The sequence below is a fragment of the Cyprinodon tularosa genome, unplaced genomic scaffold (genome assembly GCF_016077235.1).
Source record: "Cyprinodon tularosa strain WSP-4 unplaced genomic scaffold, ASM1607723v1 ctg129, whole genome shotgun sequence".
Lineage (NCBI taxonomy): Eukaryota > Metazoa > Chordata > Actinopteri > Cyprinodontiformes > Cyprinodontidae > Cyprinodon > Cyprinodon tularosa.
Genome location: NW_024038103.1, coordinates 598,636 through 620,890, shown reverse-complemented (window position 1 = coordinate 620,890; position 22,255 = coordinate 598,636). Strand labels below are relative to the sequence as shown.

The following is a 22,255-nucleotide window of genomic DNA, read 5'->3' as shown; positions in this document are numbered from 1 at the left end:
TTTGTTTTGTTTTGACCTTTTCATCATATCTCCAGTACCTTATAAATTTCTATGAAAATAGAACTTCCACTTTCCATTAGAAATAGTAGAATACAACAGGGATTTATTGCTGCTGCATACAACTCCCGATTTAAACACTCCATGCTAACCAAAAGTTGTTAAGACTTACCATACCAGCAAAACAATTTTCTTCAAGAGCATCTCCTCACCACATTAATCCTGCAGGGTTTTAGATAAGCTGAGCCTTCTCTGCTGTCTGAACACATAACATTCAACTTAGTACAAAGATCCATTTCAATCTTTAATTGGATTTTGAACCTGTTAGAAAGAACAAAACACCAAAGCTAGAATAGTCAGAAAAACACGACTAGAGCTTTAGCACCAATAAGGTAATTCCACTATGATTGGAAATCATCACATAAAGCAGATTCATAATTTACAAACATTTTGAAACATTAGATATTATGGATGGAAGGATGTTATTTATTTGTGCTTTCTATGTTTTCTCTTAAATTTTTAAGTAAATAATTGAAATTTGAAATCGAAAAAAAGAAAAAATGTGAAAATCCTATGCAGTCTGACTTCCTGTAAGGAAAGTTGAATATTTCTCCCAAATCCTAATAACAAAATCCAATATGGCTGCCCCTAAAACATACTGATAAGTGCAAAATAAACTATTTAACCTCTGATAGATGTTATCTGACAAAATGCTTTTGTCAGTAAATGTGTTCCTTTGTGTTTTAGCAAAGCACAAACCAATAAACTGCTCTTTGTTTGTTTTTTCAGCAGCAGTAAGCTTGTCACTGAATTGACACAGGTGGTATCACATCTGATTGCTCTTTCATCATGTAGCTGGAAGGTGGCTAAAATGACTGTGATGGATCTCTAAATTATTTCAAGCTACTTGCTATGTCAGGGAAATGTAAGAGTATCACCCAAATGATAATACAACAATAAAAAGAAGTATAGATTATGAGAGAAATATTATGTTTTTTTTTGTTTTTTTTACAATTTTTACAGTTCTCAGTAATGAGCCCTCCGTATAACTGTTGAACATCTTTTTTCACATATTCACATGGCTGTTTTAAGGTCTTTAAGGTTAGAAGGCCTCCTTACCATCACCCTAATCTGTAGCTCCCTCAACAGATCTTCTATTGGATTCACGTTGGGTTAGGGTTAATCCAAAACCTCCATTTTACTTCAATTCAGAAGACACATGTTAAACTCAAATGAATTTCAATGTAAATTAACCAGGACTATTAATAATTCTGGGATCATAAATAGTAAAATATTAATCATAGTCATTATAAATATCTCATTTAATGTTAAAATGTTTTTGTGTTTGAATTAGAGACAAATGTTCTCGCTTGAGCAGTTTGATTTTTTTGAAATGAATATTGTTGTCACAAAAATCTCCATTTTCCTCTAAAAGAGAATCCGTTTAACTAACAAAGGTTGTTGTACCTGTATGACAAACCTGGCCAAGATGAGGCTTTTCTAAGATTCTTTGTCAAGTTTAAGCTGCTTTTTTTTCCGTCAAGCTTTGTTCAGCTATCGCTCACCTGCCATAAAAGATCATCCCCCCCCTCCCCTTTCTTCTTTTGCATTTTCTATACACAATATTATGGAATCATCAGGGACTGCATAATAAATGAAAAGCAAAATCCAAAGGAAATTGCAAAAGACCTTCAGAAAATCATTAGACCAGTGATGAAAACCTCTTTACAGGGTTACATAAAAGTCTCTTGGCGAAAAAAAAAAGCTCTTTTGAGGTAAAGATTAAAGCAATCAGCAGTGGTTGTATTTTAGTTTTGCTCTTTGTTGCAGATCAGTTATGGCGATTCATTTGAAAATCTCCCTCAAAAAGTGTCTGAATTTCCAGAGAATTCCTGGTGAACTAACATGTAATCAGATAGCTTCTCTACTTTTAGGGGATTTCCTTACAGAAAGGAAATTATGCTCGATATTTAAACTTACTGAACATTAGGTTAAAGTAATACTGTAGTGACAGGGTGGAAATAACAAATTTCACTTTCTCATATCAGATCACAACCTGTGTTGTGTCGTGTTGACCTATGATTTTGAGGAAATGAGTCGGGTCTACTTCTTAGAGTGTTCTGAGCAGGAAGTGAAAACAGATGAGCTAAATTTCCTTTAAACCAGCTTAGGGATTCAAGAATTCTCTGCCCCTAAATGCATCATTGCTCTGCCTGCTTTATGTTTAATGAGTAAGGAAAGTGTATCTGTCACAGCTGTTATTAAATCTGTTTCCCAAAACAGAATCATGAATATGAGCCAAAGTAAATTCAAAGTTTAACCAGAGGGACTCTCATCAAACTAAAAAAAAAAAAAGCTTATAAATCTGTTTGATGCGATTTCCTCCTGAGGGAGCGTTAGATGTTGTACATGTATTTCAAAAATGATTTATAATACTTCTTATGTATAAAACCATTTGATCTCATCCTCTGATGTGTCTCCATTTTTTTGCATTTAGTTTGTCGTCTCTTCTTTGGCATTTATTTCTGCTAAATATGGCATTGATTGAAATTGAGTCATTGATGTGGATGCTGCAGAAAACCTGAGATGTTTTAGCAGTGACCCAGAAACATTCAGAGGCCCTGCTGTCACACACACTCAACCCTTCATACAGATAATGTGCTATAAACCAAAGCGACACATTGACTGAATCTTATCCTGAGGCGTCGCAAACAAGTTGCACTTTGCATTAAGCCATTTGCATCTTTTTGAGAGCTGCGTATTCATGGCGATTCCTGGAATTTCTAAATTTATCCGGATGTTATGATCATGCATTTTACTTTGGCTCCAAGGCATCTTTAGGGTAATGCCCAATAAAATGTTGAATTACTAATTAATTTAATTCATAAAAAAAATAAAAGTCTGCACTCTGATTGTGAAACCCGTTTCAAATCCTACTGAATTCATACTGTTTACATTTTACCAATTTATACCAACAACCATTTCAGTGTTGTTGTAATTGGTGAACTATCAAAAAATAAAGCAGTTCTTGCTATTTACTTTGCAGAATATGGCTTATACCTAATTAAAGCTGAAAATGTATTATCTTAGAATGTTACACAAGAACAATAAAGATTATTAGTGCATAAATATTACATTATTTGCAAGGCTGTAATGGAAGGAGACCTCAGACCTAAAAGCTTTACAGCAGAAATAAAGGTCATCAACAAGAAGGGCAGGTTCCAAGGCTGCTTCCGAATAGCGCAAATTGGTAAGGACACTTAAACCAAAGCAGGAATGTGTCGATAGTCAGCTGGATAAGTGCTGTCTGAATAGTGCCCGCAATAAGGAAGGAGGTAGGAAAAGCAGTATGCTTCATATCGTAGTTCAGTTAGCAAAGGGACCTACAGATGTTCCTATCCACCACCGGGAGCCACATGTCGACGACTATCCTTTGTGAGACATGATTTATAGGCACAGCCCAACTCACAGCGTTTATCAAACATAAATCATGTCTTTACATGTATTCTGTGTGACACATGCTAATGTAAATGGAAGTAGAAACAAATAAGCCTAATTTTAAAATTGTGTTTTTATTATCTCCATCTGTTATCTAAGGTAAAACCATTTTTATCTTTTAACCTCTTTGAGCTGGTTTTACACTCTTTTATCTCTTGCCGTCTGGACTACTGGATTGCACTTTATTCAGGCATTAGCCAACAAGCTCTCTCTCGTCTACAGTTAGTCCAAAAAGCAGCGGCTCTTTTTTTCTAACTGGAACCAGACATAAACACATCACATCAATTGTTGCATCTCTGCACTGGCTCCATGTTGGTTTGAGAATTGATTTTATATGATTTTGTTAATTTTATTCTTATTTTGTTTGCATTAAGAGCTTTGAATGGGTTGGCTGTTCAATACATTACAGACTAACTCCAGATTTACTCTCCCGGACGTGCGCTGAGGTCTGAGGGCCATTTTCAGCATACAGTGCCCAAGAAGAGGGTCAAAACCAGAGGGGACAGCCTTTTCTGCAGTTTGCCACAGACTTTGAAATACTTTGCCCCTAATATACAAACAGCCTCCACAGTGGAGGGTTTTAAGTCTCGTCTTAAGACCCACTTTGAATCTTTGGCTTTTACCCCTACATAAATGAGTGGTCCTCTGTGTCCTTTTTACTTATTTTAAACTCTTACTGCTTTTTTTGTGTGTGTTGGTTTTTTTGTTTGTTTTTAAGTACAGCATATTGGAAACATTTGCTGTAGTTAAATGTGCTATATAAATAAAGTGGATTGGTGTTACACCCCGAAGATGGATGTTGTTTTTGTTCTTGCATCCAATTAACAGCTTGCTCTGTTTTAGGCTTCGCCTTTAAGACTGGCTGCTGCTTCCTGAGTCTGTCCAATCAAGATAACCTATTTAAGGCATGTGAAGGGCCTTTGAGCCATTTGTCTGCCATACACCTCTGTGTTAATTGTAAAATCTAATGGGCAGTTAAGATTGTGACCATGTAAACCTGCTTGAATGGTTTTTGTAGGGGAGAGCTTCCTTTCTGTTTAACCCCATTTTTCTCCAGTTTATGTGTTGGTTAGGTAGCTTATTTCATAGGTTTGTATATTTTGGTTTCATGTTGAGTTAAGTAAGTCCACTTTTCTTTTTTCTTTAGGGTTGTTTTGTTTGTTATTTTGTCCTGGGCTCTCCCTGAAGCCTTTACCATAACTTATTTAAAAGAAACGGCAGAATAAAACTTTTAAAATGCCATTTTGACTCCTTTATTCCCTGTCTAAATTTATGTTGGTCCCTTATACCCCCTAGACTCAGCTAGAGACATAACAATTGGATTGATTGGAAGTGTTTTGGAGGGACAGCAACTCTGCCACAAAGTGATACCACACGTAAACTGACCGAGCGGGATTAGCAGATGCTGAGGTACGTAGTGCAAAGATGTCACCAACTTTCTGCAGTCAATCCCTACACACCTCCAAACGTCATGTGGCCTTCAGATTAGTGCAAGAACAGTGAGCTTCATGGAAGGAGTCTTCATGGTAGAGCAGCTGCATCCAACACATGCATCACCAAGTGCAATGCAAAGTGTCATTGTTGTAAATTACATCACCGCTGGACTCCAGAGCAGTGAAGACGCATTCTCTGGAGTGATGAATTTCCACCTGGAAATCTGATTGATGTGTTTGGGTTTATCTGTTGCCAGTAGTACAGTACTAGTCTGACTGCACTGCGCAAAGTTTAACGTTTTGTGGAGGGGGGGTTATGGTGTGGAGTTGTTTTTCTGGTGCCTGGCCTGGTCCTTTAGTTCCAGTGAAAGGAACTCTGAATGCTCCAGCATGCCAAGACATTCCATAAGTACATCGATGGCAGAGTTTGGTGTGGATGAACTTGACTTGCCTGCATACAGTCCTGACCTGAACCCTACAGAACAGCTTTGGGTTAAACATAGACTGAGAGCCAGGTCTTCTTGTCCAACATCAGTCTGTGACCTCACAAATGCGCTTCTGGAAGAGCGTGCAAAAATTCCCGTTAACACTCCTAAACCTCGTAGCGAGCCTTCCCAGAAAAGATAAAGCTGTTCTATCTGCAAAGGGTGGACCTACATTATATTGAACCCTGATCGGTTAGGAATGGGAAGTTACTTAAGCTCATATGTACAGTATGTCAAGGCAGGTGAGTGAATAAAGGCTGCAGGCAGTCTGGATTCAGTACAGCAGTCCGTACCTTTTTTCCTACTCTGATAGTTTTTACTGTTAACCTTGCAAAAGGCGAAGGAATAGGAGCTAGAAACAGAAGCAATAGAAAAAAAAAGAGATATGATAAAATTCTAAAGTATCGTACAACTGCAAACCTACCCAGACCAATATATTTGCACTGCCGACTGCTTATTCACAGCACCAATTGTTTACATTTACATCTGCAATAACATACTTTAACTGTAATATGCAATTGCCTTCCACTGCACTTTAAGATAGCTTCTGGCCAAACTCTATTCATTTTATAGTAAAACCCATCTGTATATTATGCTATTGTACATAACTGTAAAAACCTTTTTTTAATAGTAATATCCATCTGTATATTATATTCGGTACATATCCAGCTGTAAATTTAGTTCATAACACTAGTGATCTATATTCATTATTTATAATAGTATTAATCTCTATACTCATTCAGTAGAAATACCCACGTCCTGTATTTATGGAACCATTATTTATCCTGCATTTGCCACTATTGCACTTCTGGTTAGACCTAAACTGCATTTTGTTGCCTTGTACCTGTACATGTGTAATGACAGTAAAGTTAATTCTAATCTAATCTAATATCGTCATTCGATTAGAACTGAAATGCTTGGTATGGAGAGTTGGTAACTCTGGAGGAGCTGCAGAGATCTGTTGCTCAGCTGGGAGTAACTGTTGACAAGACAACTTTTAGCACACTTCATGAAACAGTGGCAATGATTGTTGTAATAAGTTAATTTTCTGTACTTTGCCTTAAGATCTTAATGAATGCAGTAGAGAAACGTGATCTATAAGCGGAGGAACAGTAACTGCATATCACCCTGGGCATGCCTCCGTCAGCTGTGGGGAGATTTTGCTTTAGCAGGCAATGAGAAGCTGGTCAGATCTGCCCTTTGGGAAGATATGCAGATGTAAATACTGTGGAGTTTGCAAGATCTGTCCTATTTACCTGCTGTCAGTGTGAGAGAGTCATGGTGAAATCAAATAATAAAATGCTGGGTGTGAAGCAAATTTATCTTAATAAGAGTCTAAAAAATAAAAATCTAAATCAGAATCTGATTTGAAAAGTGCAATTCATAGAAACTCTCCAAGCTAATCTGATGGAGAGATGCAAAGATTATATATATATATATATATTTATATATATTTCCTGCTCGAAATGTGCAGAGCTGTTAGAAACACTCCATTTCGCTCACGACTTTAATTACAGCTCATTTCAATTTCTACAAAAAGTTTTTTTACACAATTTCTTCCCACCTCAGAGTTAACACTCTAATAAAAGCTTGATTTTCAAAATAATTCTAAGGATCCCTGCACCAAAAAAATGAGGCAACAAAGCTCCAACTAATGAAAAATACAGTGGTGTTTTATTTGCAAATTAAAAAGCACCGACAATATTAGTTACACTGTAAAAATTATTGACAACAATTACAAATCTGTATCATACAGTCCAGGATATTAGTACCATCGTTGCTGTTATGTGTTTAATACTTTATATATGGAGAAAATTCTGCACTTTTGTAATAACAGTTGGCAGTGAGAGGACGTGAGAGGAAACACTTCTGCATGATGAAAGGATTCGAACCTCCCCTCAGCGCACCACTGACGTCTTTTAACGCTACGACAACAGGCTGACGGGAGGGTGAAACCCAAAAACATTCAATAATTTAGGTCTACTGAGGGCTTTATGTACATTACAAAGTCAGGAAATGACAAACCGTTGTGTGCGTCGTAATTACATCTGAACAACGTACAAAACTATTGCAGTAAAAGCAGCTTTTTTTGTTACCCATGAACACCTAGTTGCAATGGTAACACCTTGACCTACACCCAAACGTCCGTATGGAAACACCCAGAGTTCTGTTGGTCTGTTTTTATTTTTTCCTCCCAGATCTACACTCCTATTGTAAGTGAAATTAAAAACTAAATAAAAACAAAAAAAAAGCTAACATTTTGAAATGCACTTTTTTTTTCTTCTGTACACAATCTGTAGGACCATGCATACAGTAGTTAGCTTATGATCTTCTTCACAGATTGCAGTAGGAACCATCAAGTTAGTGTGCTTTCCAGTTAACCTGTTCGATCAGGGTGGACGCTCCTCCCAGAGTGCCTTTGTGCTTTCCGTCCTGCTGATCCCGCCTCGGACATCTCGGTGGTCGTGAAGCAGACCCCGAAGCAGGCTGGGCCGATAATGTTACTGCACGTCCTGCTCGTGTGGAAACGACTCCTCAAACAGGTTTAGTTTTGGTACATTCTAACAAATGTGCATTTCCGTCAGCACTAAAGAAATGTTAAAATCAGACGAAAAAATAAAAATAAGAGGAGCGGATCCAAACAAAGAAAATAAAAACCCTAAAAAAAATCCAAGAGGTTGATAGTTTGACGATAGTTTCTGTCCTGGCACTTGTAAATGCAATAACTAGATTCTACCAAGGCCTTTCGAGGAAAGCTACAAGATGCAGCCTGAGTCAGGACTCCTCGCGTCCTCACCTACCGCTCATTCACTCCTATCAAAAGTAGCTTGAATCAACAAGTCCATCATGCTGCCATTCATTGATTCGACACTGTGCTGCTCCATGTACTGCTGTCCAAACATCATGTCTCATCACTCAGGACAAGTGATAGTGTTTACGTCTGTCACCTGTTTGCAGAACTCGGAGAAAAAAAATGGCCCAAAGTTCTTTTTTGTTTGTTTAGATTTTTTTTCCAGTCTCGGGCAAACAAAGTTTATGCGGTGATAGTTTGATTAATGAGACTGGGATGATCAAACACTGGAGGACCCTGCTGTGCGTCACCGAGTCGTACTGAAATCCTCAGGATCTAGTTTTAGGGCAGTCCTGAATCCAGTCTGCTCTTCACTAAGAGAATCTTCGACTTCATGTTCAGAACGCCGTGTTCATATCTCAATGCCCGGCTACAGTCTTCCCGGTCTCTCTCAGACCTGTGAGCTCTGTGGGGTGGAGCAGAGTTTCAGGAGCGTAGAGCTGTGGTTTCATCCTGCAGCGGTGCTGCTACCTGGTGTGGACCAGTTCTTCTCTGAGCCAGCTGGGTAGCGGCTGACCCATCCTGTAGAGCAGCTTAGACAGCTCAATGTTGTGGTCCCGGTAATAGTCCCTGAGGAACTCCTGAGACTGGAAGATACAGGAAGAAAATAGATGTAAGCAACTCACAGAAAGCAGACCTGTATTATTAAAGTTCTTCTTAGGAGCGGATCCTACCTCAGGGTCCATGTCAGGGTATCTGCGTCCTTTACTCTTTCCTAGACACTTGGTCTTTCCTCCCTCCAGCAGCTGACACCAGAAGCCTTTCTTGGGGTCAAACCTGAACATAATGGATAAAAGAGGCCAATGATGGACAAAATAGGAAGATAATGAATCCTCTGTGCTTAAAAAATAAAATGTTTTATTTGTATTTTCAGTTGGGGTGGACATTTATCGAATCCTTTTTTTGTTTAGTTTCTAGTCAAGATCACAAATTTGATTCAAATAATAAATTAGAATTGATAGAAAACTCTAAGAACAGGATTAATTTCAAGAAGTTTCTTTAATTTTTCTTCCATTGGTAAATTGACAAATTTGAAGAATAAGATTAAAGTGCGATTCCTATGAGATTTTTAGTGATAGAAATCCTACTTCCTTTTTTTTTTTCATTTTTTAACTAGAGTCCTGAAGAAGCCAAATTTAAATATGTTTATTCTTCTGGAGTATTATTTGTGACTGTGAGACCATGATCACTGAGGTAAGCAACCACAGCCATACAGGTACCAAGAAAGACTGTGAAAAAGTCATGTTTTTTATTTATTTAAGTCACTTCTATCATTATCATGATAATATCACCAGATATCATGATAAAATTTAAAGCTACAGTGTGTAATTTTTAGCAACATCTAACATCCAGACTGCAGACCACCGCTTCTCCCCCCCAACAGTACGGCGAGCGTTACGGGACAAAATGTCTTCCACGATGTCCGCATCACCTACCTTCTCAAGTGATGAGGTTTGTTTACATAGATAATTTTACAGATAGTATTCTCAGGCATAATACTGCCATCTATTGTTCAGTACCGTCTCAGTTCATCTCTCTCAACTTGCCGTAGTTACTTTCGAGCGTAATGGGCGATGTCGCAATCGCTAGTTTGTTGGCTCTGCGCTGCCGTAGCGCAAAGATGTCTGCCTCCATGGCTGCGAGACCCGCTCCTATGTAATTATAAATAACGAATTCTAAGGCAACGCAAATATTAAGGTTAAGAGGCTGAGCTCGTAGATTATGATAAATAACATAGTTATGTATAATATATTACATTTCTGACTGTATATCCCTGTAATTATTACACACTGTAGCTTTAAAGTGTACATTTCCCAGCCCGAACTCTCATTGTATATATTAATCAATATTTATTTATTCCACAATGTTCACCTTTTAGTGTTGGTTTTAATCAGTTATCAGCATTTTTTTAATGTTTCAAACAAATCAAATTCTATTATCCCAAAGTATTGTGGGTACAAAACCAGCCTCACACCCGTTAAGCAAATAACAAGCTGATTGCATGAAACATATATTAGATATCTGTCATTATTTTGTTGTGTTACTGGATTCTAACCTTGTTAAATAAAAGATAAATAAAACATCAGTACAACTATAGAAAAGGCTGCAAAGCAAAGTCAACTCTTGATGCACATAACTTGCTTTTTATGTCTTGCAAACATTGAAATAAACATTTCACAGGAAATTATATAAATTAAGACAAAGCAGCTTTTATTTATGTCCAACAGTTTTTTCAGAAAAAAGCTGAAGACTCAAATTGCTCCTTTCACATAATCGGAGCATCTGTAGGACTAGAATAAACAGAAGGTTTATTTAATGATTTGGGTAAAACCTAGGCAACAGGATGTTAAAACTAATAAAGGAAACTGATGGCTGAAAAAACGTACCAAAAGCAGCTGATTGGGTTTTAAAACTGGCATTTGAAAAGCAAAATGTCTGAATAGGGGGAGCAACTCACGCTAAGATCTTGTGGTAATTGATGACGTTGGGGAGGCCAAGAAACTTCTGGATTTTATCCATGACCGAGGCAGGCTCTGTCTTCAGCATCTGTCCGTCCAAAACCAACAGCTGCAAGGAGGCAGGAAGCCAAACATTAGAAGACTACAGCTGTGCACACAACAGTATAATATAGAAAAAGAAATTGTGTCAACAAGGCCGTTCCTTTTTTGTTTTTCATAGTGCTCTGTAATTAAAAGCAGAATGTTTCCCTCAAACAGCATTCTTTAAATGGGTGGACAACAATTAACGAGAGACCAGCAAGTATTGAATCCAGGACAGATATTAGCTCTTGGACTAAATGATGCAACTGTAACAGTCTATAAATGTTTTTTTTTTTTTTGCTCATACACCAGGTCATTAGGCAGCCAAACTGCAGTCCTAAGGTCTTCACATCTATCTTTGTTGAACTGTGGAAACTGCTGACAGAAATCCCCTGAAATTCTTGCAAGCCATGGTAAATGAATCAATAAAACACATTTGGGAGTAAAATAACAAGTAGTCAATATCTCCAACCCTAACATTATTGATCGTTTTTGGGGTATAGTGCTCAAAATATAAATCATTGATTCACAGACCTATTCCACGAAGCGTCTTCTGGACGTTTTGACGACGGGGCGTCCAGGATTGGAGCATTTTAGTGCCAATTTCTTGAAAACAAATGTCAAGACAATTTTTACCCCCAATTTTCTGCTGTTTTTCTCTCCTTTTAGATCATGCTCTCTAAGCGCATGGTTACTTTTTTTTGTGTGTGGTGTAAAAATCAAAGTCAAAACTTCTTTAACCACCTGCACCTTTTTAAATGAACACTAAACATTCAGCCCATTCAGATATAAAGGGTTTAGCTTTAAAAGCTAAATGCAGACTGCACCAAACGAGAACCCATCTTAGCGACTGGGGCTATGTTTTATTTACCAAGAATCTTGCTGAGTAATACTGAACCCACCACTAATCCCTGCTTGTTTCTCTTCAGCCTACAAAGCTAAGTCAGACCTGAACACTGAAGAGTTTTTGTTTTTTTTTAAAGGTCAGCTGGATCTAAAATAAAGTCTTGCTGGGAATATCAATACTCCCACTATTTAATTAACACCGTAACCAAGGAAACACATCATCACTGATTACACGGCAATCACCATCATTGTGCACGGAGAAAAAATCCCTACCTGGCTGGAGTGGTAGTGATTCAGCCAGCGCTCCAGGTGGACGGCGTACCATCCCGGCACCAGGCAGCGGTTCTGCAGCACCCGCAGTTTGATTGGAGCATCACGGGCTGCGGTGATGACATCATGGAAGGAGTACTTCAGGGCCACTGGGTCATCATGGGCTCTTTGGTGCTGTGTAAGAACGACACAGGTTCCAGTGTTAAGCTACTTCCTGAGTGTGATTATTTTCATTTCATTCAAATGCAGTAATTAGCTGAAAGTGTGGGATCTGTGACAAACCTGGTACCAGGAGTAAGCTCTGTCCGCTGGGTTAATGAGGATGGTGATGATCTTAGCTTTGGGCAGGAGAGCTGCAGCCCTCTGAGCAGCCACTTCAGAGTCAAAGTAGTTGGCACTCTTCTCAAAGTAGTAATCTGAACTGGTGTTGGAGGGCAGAGGAAAATACTCCATATACCTAAAAAACAACAACAGAGTTCAATCAGACATAAACTCTGATCTAGGAAAAAACCCAACATAATAAAATAACCATAAGAACAACCAACATAATGCAGAACTATTCTCCATTATTTTACCAAATAAATGTAGTGAAAAAAAAATAAAATAAAAAACAACCAGAAGGAGAAATAAAGTAGAACAGCTTTGCAGACGTCATATAGTTAGCATTTTTGATCCAACACCAAATGTGAATCCTAACAAGTTTAAGCATTAAATCAAAGTCTGTTTCTGTTTCAAAAAATGTCAGAATATTGCAATCAGTAAAAAATACAGAAATATTCTGTCACAGTCGACATGGTTAATGGGAGGACAGCTGAACTGATGATCCATCCTTCACATGGTGGACAAACAGCAAGAAGCTATAGCTAAAGAAGCGGACTGTATCCAGGCAGAACTGGGTAACAGCTGTCACAGACACAGTCCTTTGGTTACAACACTCGTGAACAGACATGTCAGAAGCATCTTATCTCGGCAAAAGAAACAGGACCGAACTGCAGCTCAGTGGTCAAACCTCCTTTATCCTCTAACTAGAAATCATGGTCCCACAATCTGTGACGTTTCCAGAGCGGTTTAAAGGCTGCCGACCAGAAAACGTCACACCTCGACATGTAAAAAATTATTATTCTGATTCCTGTTAATTCCCTACTTACCCAGTACACATGCCAGACCCAGAACCTCACAAACAATCAATATTTTTTTCAGGAGGAAGATGAGGAATCCAAGATCACAGCAACGTCTTAAGATGGTTGCTGGTAACTCTAGTTACAGCCACAGCAGTAATTTGGATACAGCCACAACTTTTAGGTGAGCCCAAACTTCTACTTGATCAATAAATCTGCAAAAACTCTGCAGCACATGTCTGTTTAACAGATGAAGCAGAGAAACCCGATACCTTTAAGGACTGCGTCCGTCCAGCTAAACTTTAACCAATGCTGTGTTAGCATCAACAGTAAATGGCCTGTACTTATACAGACAATCTAAATATTGAAATCCAATTCCAGAAAATAGCACTTTTTTCCAAGTCAGGAGACTTAACAAAAGCTCTTTGCACTGTACTCAATCATTCCCCCCGCACGCACACACCTGATGATCCCAAATTTCCACACTGTGGGACATTGAAGGATTTTGTTATGCTGCACAAATCCATTAAATCAAATAAGAACAAATCCATGAAATCAAATAAGAACAAATCCATGAAATCAAATAAGACATATCATGGCCTCCTCTCTTTTTGATGGTGGCAAGCTACATTGTAGCCACAGCTGCCATGGGACTCACAGACAGTAGAAGGGCTACCATACACTGGTGCCACTGGGCCCTCTGACCACAATCAGTAGATGGTGGTCAGTAGCTGGAGGTGAAGTTGCCCAAGTTGCACAAGGACACAATGCGACTGAAAGTCAGAGCCGGGTTTTGAACCGTCAACCCTTCAATTTCAGCGCAAACTCCTACAACAGACGCCACTGTCGCCCCTATTATCTACCAGTAGACTGAGTGGAGGCAACAGCTGGAGGATATATACATGTCTTACCAATCAATGCCTCGGTGATAGTTGTGTCCATTGAAGAACTGGATCTCCTCAAACGTCTCCTTGCTTGGATAGTTGCTGGTCAAGTCGGGATGCATGCCAAGGAACAGGTAGAGAGCTGTCGTTCCTGAAGGGAGAAAAAAGAATTTAGGGCAAGGCTGGAATGAATATACATATACTACCTGGCTACATGTATAATAAATGCATTATTTATAGGAGAATAAGAAAAAAAAGTGCTATAATCTAGGGCAGGAAGTGTGGTTGAAGGTGAATAATAAACTCTTGTCCTCATTGTTAAATTAGCCTGTAGGGGGTGCTGTAGAGCTGTGTCTCACCTGTCTTCTGAGGCCCAATGACAAGCAGCTTTGGGAAGCGGTCACATGTTTTCTCTTTGGACCAGATGTCCTTGTGTCTTTTATCCTCACAAGGATCCTTAAGTTGCACAGAAACACAGACACAGCCTTCTGTTGTTATCGGGATTAATTAAGTCTCCCCTTAATGTGTAGAAATCAAAGGGAAAGGCAGAAATGTTAAATGATAATGAAGCAAATCTTCAGCCACAGGATTCCGAATACCGAATTCTTTACCTTATTTTTTAAAGATAAACATCTATAATCAATTACTTGTGTATATTTATACAGAGAAGGGGTTTAAACCTTTTATATTTTTATTTCTGTATTTAACCAGGTAAACCCCGTTGAGATCTGGATCTCATTTTCAAGGGGCACCTGGGCAGAGATCTGCAATACTCTGCAACCTGGTTACAAAAATAAAACCAATTGGTACATATGCACAAATATAAAACAATAAAAAAATTGTAAAAGCAGAGACACACTTTTTGATAGAAGCTTGTTGTCCATCTTTAAGAACCGCTCGAAATAAGTCCAATGAAATATTCTCTGACATCTTGAGCTCAGACTGGAGCTGATTCCACGCTGTAGGAGCCAACAAACTGAATGCTTTCTTTCCTTTATCAGTTCGAACACGAGGAAAATGTAGAAGAATGAAGTCATTATAAACAAAGAATATTATGGATGTATGAAAGATGGACACACTGTATATACTGTATATCCTCATGCACATTTTCCTCCTTTTGGCACCTTCTTCTTTTTGACTATAAAGCTTAATGTAATAAGTAAATTTCGACAGAGGACGGCAACGGCATGGATGGACTGCAAAGAAATAAAAAATTGGAAGAGCTTGGAGGGAGCTTTTATGGAGAAAAAAATATACAGACAATCTAAATATTGAAATCCAATTTCAGAATTTTTCAGCCTAGGTATCAAAAATAAGATGCATGGATGGAGGTTTATTGGTGAGAATAAGGCAAAAGCATGAAGAGAATGTTTCAGGTCAATAGATAGTTGGAGAAGGAGAACCTGAACCGGCTATGCATGACTGCTCACCTGCCAGAGAGGATCCCTCTCCGATGGAAACAAGCTGAAGTACTTCTGAGCCAGCTGGATGGGAGGCAGAGTCTGCATCTTCAGGTTGGTCCACATCTTCACAAACATCACCAAGCTTTTGAAGGTGTACAGACCGAGCCGGTCGTTCCCATAGTTGGATAGATGGGTCATGAAAATGCTGATCTATGAATGGGAGGAATCAAGAACAGAATGTTTAATTAAAGAGAAGGAAGTCTACAGAAACCTGGGAAATGGTGGCTGCTATTCATTAAGGAGGATTTTATTTTCTTCAAAGAGAAAATGTGCTTTTTTAGAGCAGGCTCAGACCTAAATTTGGATGTATTAAAATCAAGTTAAAAACAAGCATATGAATTAATAATAAATGAACATTAAAGCACAGTCCTTTCACTAAAAAAAAAAGATGAAAGCACAGCAGTTTGGTGCAGCCCATTTAGAGATGGGCTTCATAAATTAAGATCAAATAATAAAACTGCTCCAAAACCATCAGCATTTATTTATAAAAGTCTCAGTAAAATGAATAGCATTTGAGGCGGCTTCAGCTCGGAGCTTTTTCTATTCCTGCAAACAAAACTATGTGAAGAATAAAACCTATTTACACCTTTGTGTTCTGGCTCTATTAAAAGAGTTTCTTTTTTTTTTTTTTACTAAAGCGAAACGCAAACACATCTGAGTCATAATCCCGCACCCTGTTTGGATTTCACTTTGCAACAACGTCTAAATGGGTTTCAAATTGCGCACGACAAAGGCTGTGCTGTGTGTGGGAGAGCGGCTGACTCACAGGGTTCAGCAGGACGGTGAGGAAGAGTTCCCCCCCATTGATGAGCTTGTCCAGTTCGTTCGGGCTGCCTGGGTAGTCTTTATAGAAGATGGTGTGTGTGAAAAGACCACAAGTCTGCCGGGGCAACACCTGCGATAAGAGAAAAGAGACGGTCACAAAAAAAGACAAGGTAACACGATGCCGGCCGGCCGGCCATGGCGCTCTCAATGCACCGGGCGTTTTACCCCCTCCCACACACGCATTGTTTGTTCACAATGATATACTTATTATTCAGCTCATCAAGCCAAAGCAAACCTCTTGTGAGTCTAAATGGTAATTCATGGAAATACATTTACAGTGTGGAGAGTCTGGGGAGCTGAATATCAATCATCAGTCAATGGTGAACACTGTCCATTCAGGCTGCACTATCTCAAGGATGGGAAGGGACTTCTGAGACCGCCAAGGCCGGCTAAACGCTGGCGCAACAAAGAGAGTGGACTGAGGCTATGCTGCCTCTTATCAGCGCTGAAGGTCAACTTGGGAAGAAAAAGATACGCTCTCTTTTATACCTGATGAATTTATGCAAATCCATTATACTTTCTTTACCAAGTTATTCAAAAATCAACTAAGCCGGATCTTTGTAGCTTGCATGTTGACATTTCAGTTAGTGTAACTTTCTGATGTCACTCTTCATTCTGCTGCTGAGGCCTGCCTGCCTGTCGTCATATAAAATACATGCATCTCATGCAGGCGATGTTATTCTCTCCCACACAGCGGAAGGAGACAAAAGGACCAAAAGACAGATGGATGGACTGTCTATTTATGGATGTGTGGATATATATTTCTGCAAACTGGTTTGAGATCTTGAGGAAAAAGTGGTAGAAAAAGTCCAAGTGGAAATGGAAAATATTTGAGAATAAATTTAGTTTTCACATGGGGCAAAGTGTGGTGAAACAGAATTAAATGATAGATGTTCCAGCGTTGCATCATTTAAACAGAGATTATTAATTAATTGGGGTGACAGTGGCGTCGGATGTAGGAGTTTGCCCTGAAATCGAAGGATTGACGGTTCAAGCCCCGACTCCGACTTTCTTGGGGAAGACACTTCACCTGCATTGTCTACTGATGGTGGTCAGAGGGCCCGGTGGTGCCAGTCTACGGCAGCCCCGCTTCTGTCAGTGAGCCCCAGGGCAGCTGTGGCTACAATGTAGCTTGCCACCATCAGAGTGTGTGTGTGTATGAATGGGTGAATGACTGAATGTAGTGTAAAGCGCTTTGGTCAAGTCTCCTGACTTATAGGCCATTTACCATTTAAAGTGACCTTAGGATAAATCCATGTGGAACTCCACAAGTGATGTTTGTTTGCACAAGGGCTGAATGATTTGGCCAAATATCTAAACTGAAATGATTTTCAACCAATATTACGACTGTGATTTTATTGCGATATCCTTTTGCACTAAGTATAAAACTGCAGATGTTTCCATCAAGGGTTTCTGTTTATTAATGACCTGAAGGCTTGCTTTTCCAGAATCCAGTGATGCGGCACTTTAACCTTTCAGTGAAAAAGTTCTTCTTTCTACTATCCTGCATGGATCTGCATGAAAGCTGCAACTCTCCCTTCCGTGCCTCATGGCGCCAATCTCACCTTAATTATTCACATATAAAGGGCTGGAATTAGACATTTAGTCTCGATAAATGTAATTTGAATAAAATTGAGAGCCTCTAAGATTTGAAAAGTGCATTTTATTAAATTGCGATTACATTCCAAATGCAATTAATTGCCCAGCCCTAATTTGCACACAAATCTAATGAGTCTGTATAGATGGGTAAGAGTATTAAAGTAGTCTTACGCTAATGCCGCTATGGACGAACCCTCGCCGGAAGCGAGCAGGCTTTAGGTGAGGGTATTCCTCTGTGCTGGTCACTTTGATTCCCCAAACTCTCTTCCAGGCGTCGTACAGCTGCATATGTACAGGGTAGACCCCGGAGTGGTGGGGGGCCACAGCGTAGCCCATGTTCGTAGGAATCCCATGCTCCTGAGAGAGAAATTACATGAATAGGGGTGTACAAGGTACATGATGCTACAGTGATCTCCTACAAAGACTAACATTTATAGAGAAACGCAAATGTTTAATTTGAATTAACTGCAGATATTCCTGCATGGATGAATGGATGGTTAAAGGAATGACAAAGGGATAAAACAACAAGATGGAGAATAAACAAGATGGACTTTGCCATCTTAAAGCAATACAAGAAATGCCTTACATCTTTCAAAAACTAATGAAAAGTTTTAATATAATTCTGATTTAAATTTAAGACCTATGTGAATAGACATTAAGAAAATATATGTATCTATTTTTTTGATTCAGTTGGTAAAAGTCTCAGATTATAGCTGTGATTTTCCAAATACGACTTAACTGCATTTACCTTCATTTTACACCCACTTAAATGGCATACCTCCTTAAACAGCAAACTGCCTTTTGTATTTAAAATCTTTATCTTCATCGAAAGACACATTTCTTATTTCTTCCAGCATCACCTACGCAGGTTTGCCAGAGTAACAAAAAGTCCCACCAACCCATGGAAAAAACATCTGAACAAACCCAGTAAGCAGAGAAACAACAACACTGCTCATCCCTGTCTCCTTAAACAACAAAACCCACAAAAAAAAAACGAAAATAAATTATTAGGAATGTGGTGACATTTAAGAATTTAAGGTCTAAAATAAAGATTGTAGGGCTTATATATAAAAACTACAATATATAAAATGTGTAGCAGCATAATTCTGGCTCTTTAATGCTCACATTGGCATTAGCAGCTGTATTTTCCATATTAAAAAAAAAATCATAAAAAAGCTATAAGATGGATAAATGGGTTAAACCACTGTGCATGCAGATGTTAGACACTTATCACCAATGAACTGGGAAGTTTGCAAAATAATTTTGGTTTTACTGAAGATTGAAAAGGACAAAAAAAAAAAATTACATAGCAGATTTCCCTCAGCTAAGCTTTAATTATTGATTCAAATAAACCTATTCAGCTGAGAAAACCCTTTTATGAACATTTGATTTAAAAAATGCATAGTTTCAGCTGTGCACTTCATTGTTTAAGGTTATTAGATCTGGATGATTCAAAGTTTTACCACCTAAGCTTCATTCCAGTCATGTTTATGAAGGTGACAGTGAGAAGCAGGTGGTGTGCAGCACTGCTCAGTAAATCAAGACGTCTACATCACTTAAGTCCTCAAAATGTCACGTCTTTCTCACAACAACACTCAACATCCCACAACAGTTCATATTAGCATGCTGACCTCGCAGTGGTGAGTGATCCCCATATTTCTGTCACATGTTTTATGTTTGGCATATTTTTCATATTCCCTCATGTTCAGTCACAGGAAGAAGAAAGAAAACCTTCCTTCAGGTCTAGGGGTTTACATGAGGACATTCAGTTGTGTTGCCCATTCCTTTTCCACATCTCACCTTAGGTGAAAAGAAACACTGTCTTTACCCTTTCATCAAAATCCCCAAAAAGTTAAAAACAATTCACTGGATTTTGTTTCCAGGTTTGAAGACGTTTCGCTTCCCATGCAGGAAGCTGTTTCAGTTCAAAATGTCAGAAATAGGGTCAAGTTTGAGGCTTTATAGAGTGGACTAAAACAAAGCCCTGTTTAGGCTTAAAAAAACAGGCAAATTGGACCAGAAGAATAGGTCCGCCCCTTAGGAAAGGGTAGTTGTTCTGGTTCTTTGCTGACCTGCAATACCTGATACTGGTCTATTTCTCTGAAAGGGGATAGTTAGGGGAAATTGTTGGCCTGGCTGAAGGAATCTGAGACTGGTTCTGCTGGAGGTTTCATTCTGTTAAAAGGGAGTTTTTCCTCTCCACTGTCACTACAAGCATGCTTAGTGTGAGGGATTGTATTTGAGTCAATGAGTCGATGCAATCAACTGGTTTTCCTTAGATAGAAAACTTTGAATCAATTTGACTGGATGATCTGGTGAACTGTAAAGTGTTGTGAATTGGTGCTATAGAAATAAACTGAATTTAATCAACTATCGCTGCATTTTAGGTTTATTAAAACTGAAACTTGAGTGCCCCCCACCCCCGTTTCAGGTTGTTTTTTCTTTATTAACAAAGATGGCTTCCTTCACACCCCTTTTAAACCGCCTGTTTTCTTTGTCCAAAATGTGAACAATGTGTTTATTTTGTTTTGGGCCACTCTATAAGCTTTAAACTTAATGCTAATTCTAATATTTTAAATAGAAAAAGCTTCTTGGATGGGAAGCTAAACGTCGTTAAACTTCGAAACAAAGTCCAGTGGATTGTTTTTAACTTTGTTGGAATGACTCTGACCTGGATGACTGAGAATCTTCACCAGCTTAATCAAAGATTAATCCCAAATGGAACATTTTTTGGATAAAATATTTGAAACCCATGATTGAAACGTTTTTAGAACCGTTCCTAGACGCAGCTGTAAGCTGCTTATTTCACTATTTTAAGCTGTATGCAACAGAATTTCCTTTTGTATTCACTCAAAATAACAATAAAGTTTGTCTAAGTCTATAAAATCAAGCAGAAATCTTTTTAGTATAAATATCCGTTTCTCACATTATGAGGCATTAATGGCCCAACTTCAGCTGTCAGACACTGTTTATGTCAAAGACGCTTTGCTATACAGATGAGTTCATGGTTGACTAGAGAGCAATGCCCAGAGCATCAACCCACCACTACCGAGCTAGAGGATGCATTAGTACTTGTTTTTCTACCCACAACTCTCTATTCTTCATTTTCTTGTTTCCATCTACAGGTTTTGTGGTTTCTTAAAATAAAAATAAGAGAGTTTGCTGCTGTTTAAGGTTTTTGAACTGTAACATTTAATTCATTAACTGAGGCCGAACCACTGAAATGGGGCTTGTGGTTGTTTTTCAGTTTCTCTGAGCACTTTGTGTCCTCCGGGTAAATTTTCTAGAACTTCTGATCCTGGGATTATTAGCAGCTCAGCCTTATCTGCTCACACGGAACTGAGTGAAAGTGTTCATGACTGAATGAAAAAGAAAACTAGACGCCTGTTGCAGAAGCTGTGACACAGCAGGACTTTTTCCACCAAGTTTGCTGCTTTATATTTGTTACAGGTCACCTTCGGTTGTTTGAGAGATAAATCAGACTGTCACACTAAAAGACAAGCTTGTACAGTACAAGACTGTAATATTTCATGATTTTATTTTAGAGCAGCAAAAATAAAGAATCTCAATCATCCTCCGAGTTCAGGGTGTGCAATGTAAGTGTCATAAAAAGATCCAAACTTTGACAGGATATTGGATTTAAAGTTATAGTGGAAGATTGCAGAGACCCACCCTTTCCACTTTAAAAAGAAAAATTGCACATGCAACAACCCTGTACTCGCTCCTGAGAGGGAATGCCTTTTAAATGCGTGCAAGGTCGTGCATGAGCCCATTCCTCCTCGTGCACGCTCTGTTTAAAATATTGCTGTTTGCATCACTCATACAAGCTTACTTTGCAAAAGAGGATTTGAAATTTTTCCACTATGTCAGACTCGCCACTGGTACGTGAAAATTGAAAACAAGCACGTAGGACGGCCTTCTGTAAACATGTCACCAGAATGATTGACAATTAGGAGGACCACTTATTTTGATGATCCACCCAGAAAAAGAACATCATCCACTATACCTTTAAATGTCTGCATAGTAAGGATATAACTAGTCACCTGGATGGACTCTTAACTTGAGGATCATGGAGATGGGTGGGAAAACTTTTTAATAAAGTCAATATCTAGATAAAGTGAAGCAATAACCTGCTAATGATCAAATCATCAACTCCACTGGATCAGCAGCAGCTACTTCCTATTTTGAATATGTATATGAACAAGGTGCTCCGTTTTAAAACTGCTTTTCATCTTTATTTCAAGTATAAATCATAACTAAATAAATAATGAGTCCAATAAAAGTAGAACATATAAAAATAAGAATTTAAAGTGGACCAACTCTCTCTGAAAAGCTTTAAAAATATATATTTTTTAAATGGCAATTATGAAAAAAACTATTATTGTTTTACATTTATTTTAAACATTTTGTATCTTTAACTCATCTTTGCACGATTCCACTGATATA

At 38.5% G+C, this 22,255-nt stretch overlaps 1 protein-coding gene across 2 annotated transcripts in view; it reads right to left on the bottom strand.

Annotated features, from left to right (window-relative positions):
* Positions 1-7,065: 7,065 nt before the first annotated feature.
* LOC119777904 (bifunctional heparan sulfate N-deacetylase/N-sulfotransferase 1-like) overlaps positions 7,066-22,255 on the bottom strand; it is a 70,881-nt gene continuing 55,691 nt past the window's right edge. For both annotated transcript variants that reach the window (XM_038276911.1, XM_038276912.1), the window contains exons 6-15: positions 17,981-18,166; positions 16,152-16,280; positions 15,353-15,535; positions 14,282-14,378; positions 13,950-14,073; positions 12,203-12,377; positions 11,924-12,094; positions 10,723-10,832; positions 8,939-9,041; positions 7,066-8,851 (exon numbers count right to left, since the gene is read on the bottom strand). In XM_038276911.1, the coding sequence (XP_038132839.1) occupies positions 8,732-8,851; positions 8,939-9,041; positions 10,723-10,832; positions 11,924-12,094; positions 12,203-12,377; positions 13,950-14,073; positions 14,282-14,378; positions 15,353-15,535; positions 16,152-16,280; positions 17,981-18,166 (1,398 nt within the window). In that variant the 3' untranslated portion in view covers positions 7,066-8,731. The remainder of the gene's footprint in view (positions 8,852-8,938; positions 9,042-10,722; positions 10,833-11,923; positions 12,095-12,202; positions 12,378-13,949; positions 14,074-14,281; positions 14,379-15,352; positions 15,536-16,151; positions 16,281-17,980; positions 18,167-22,255) is intronic.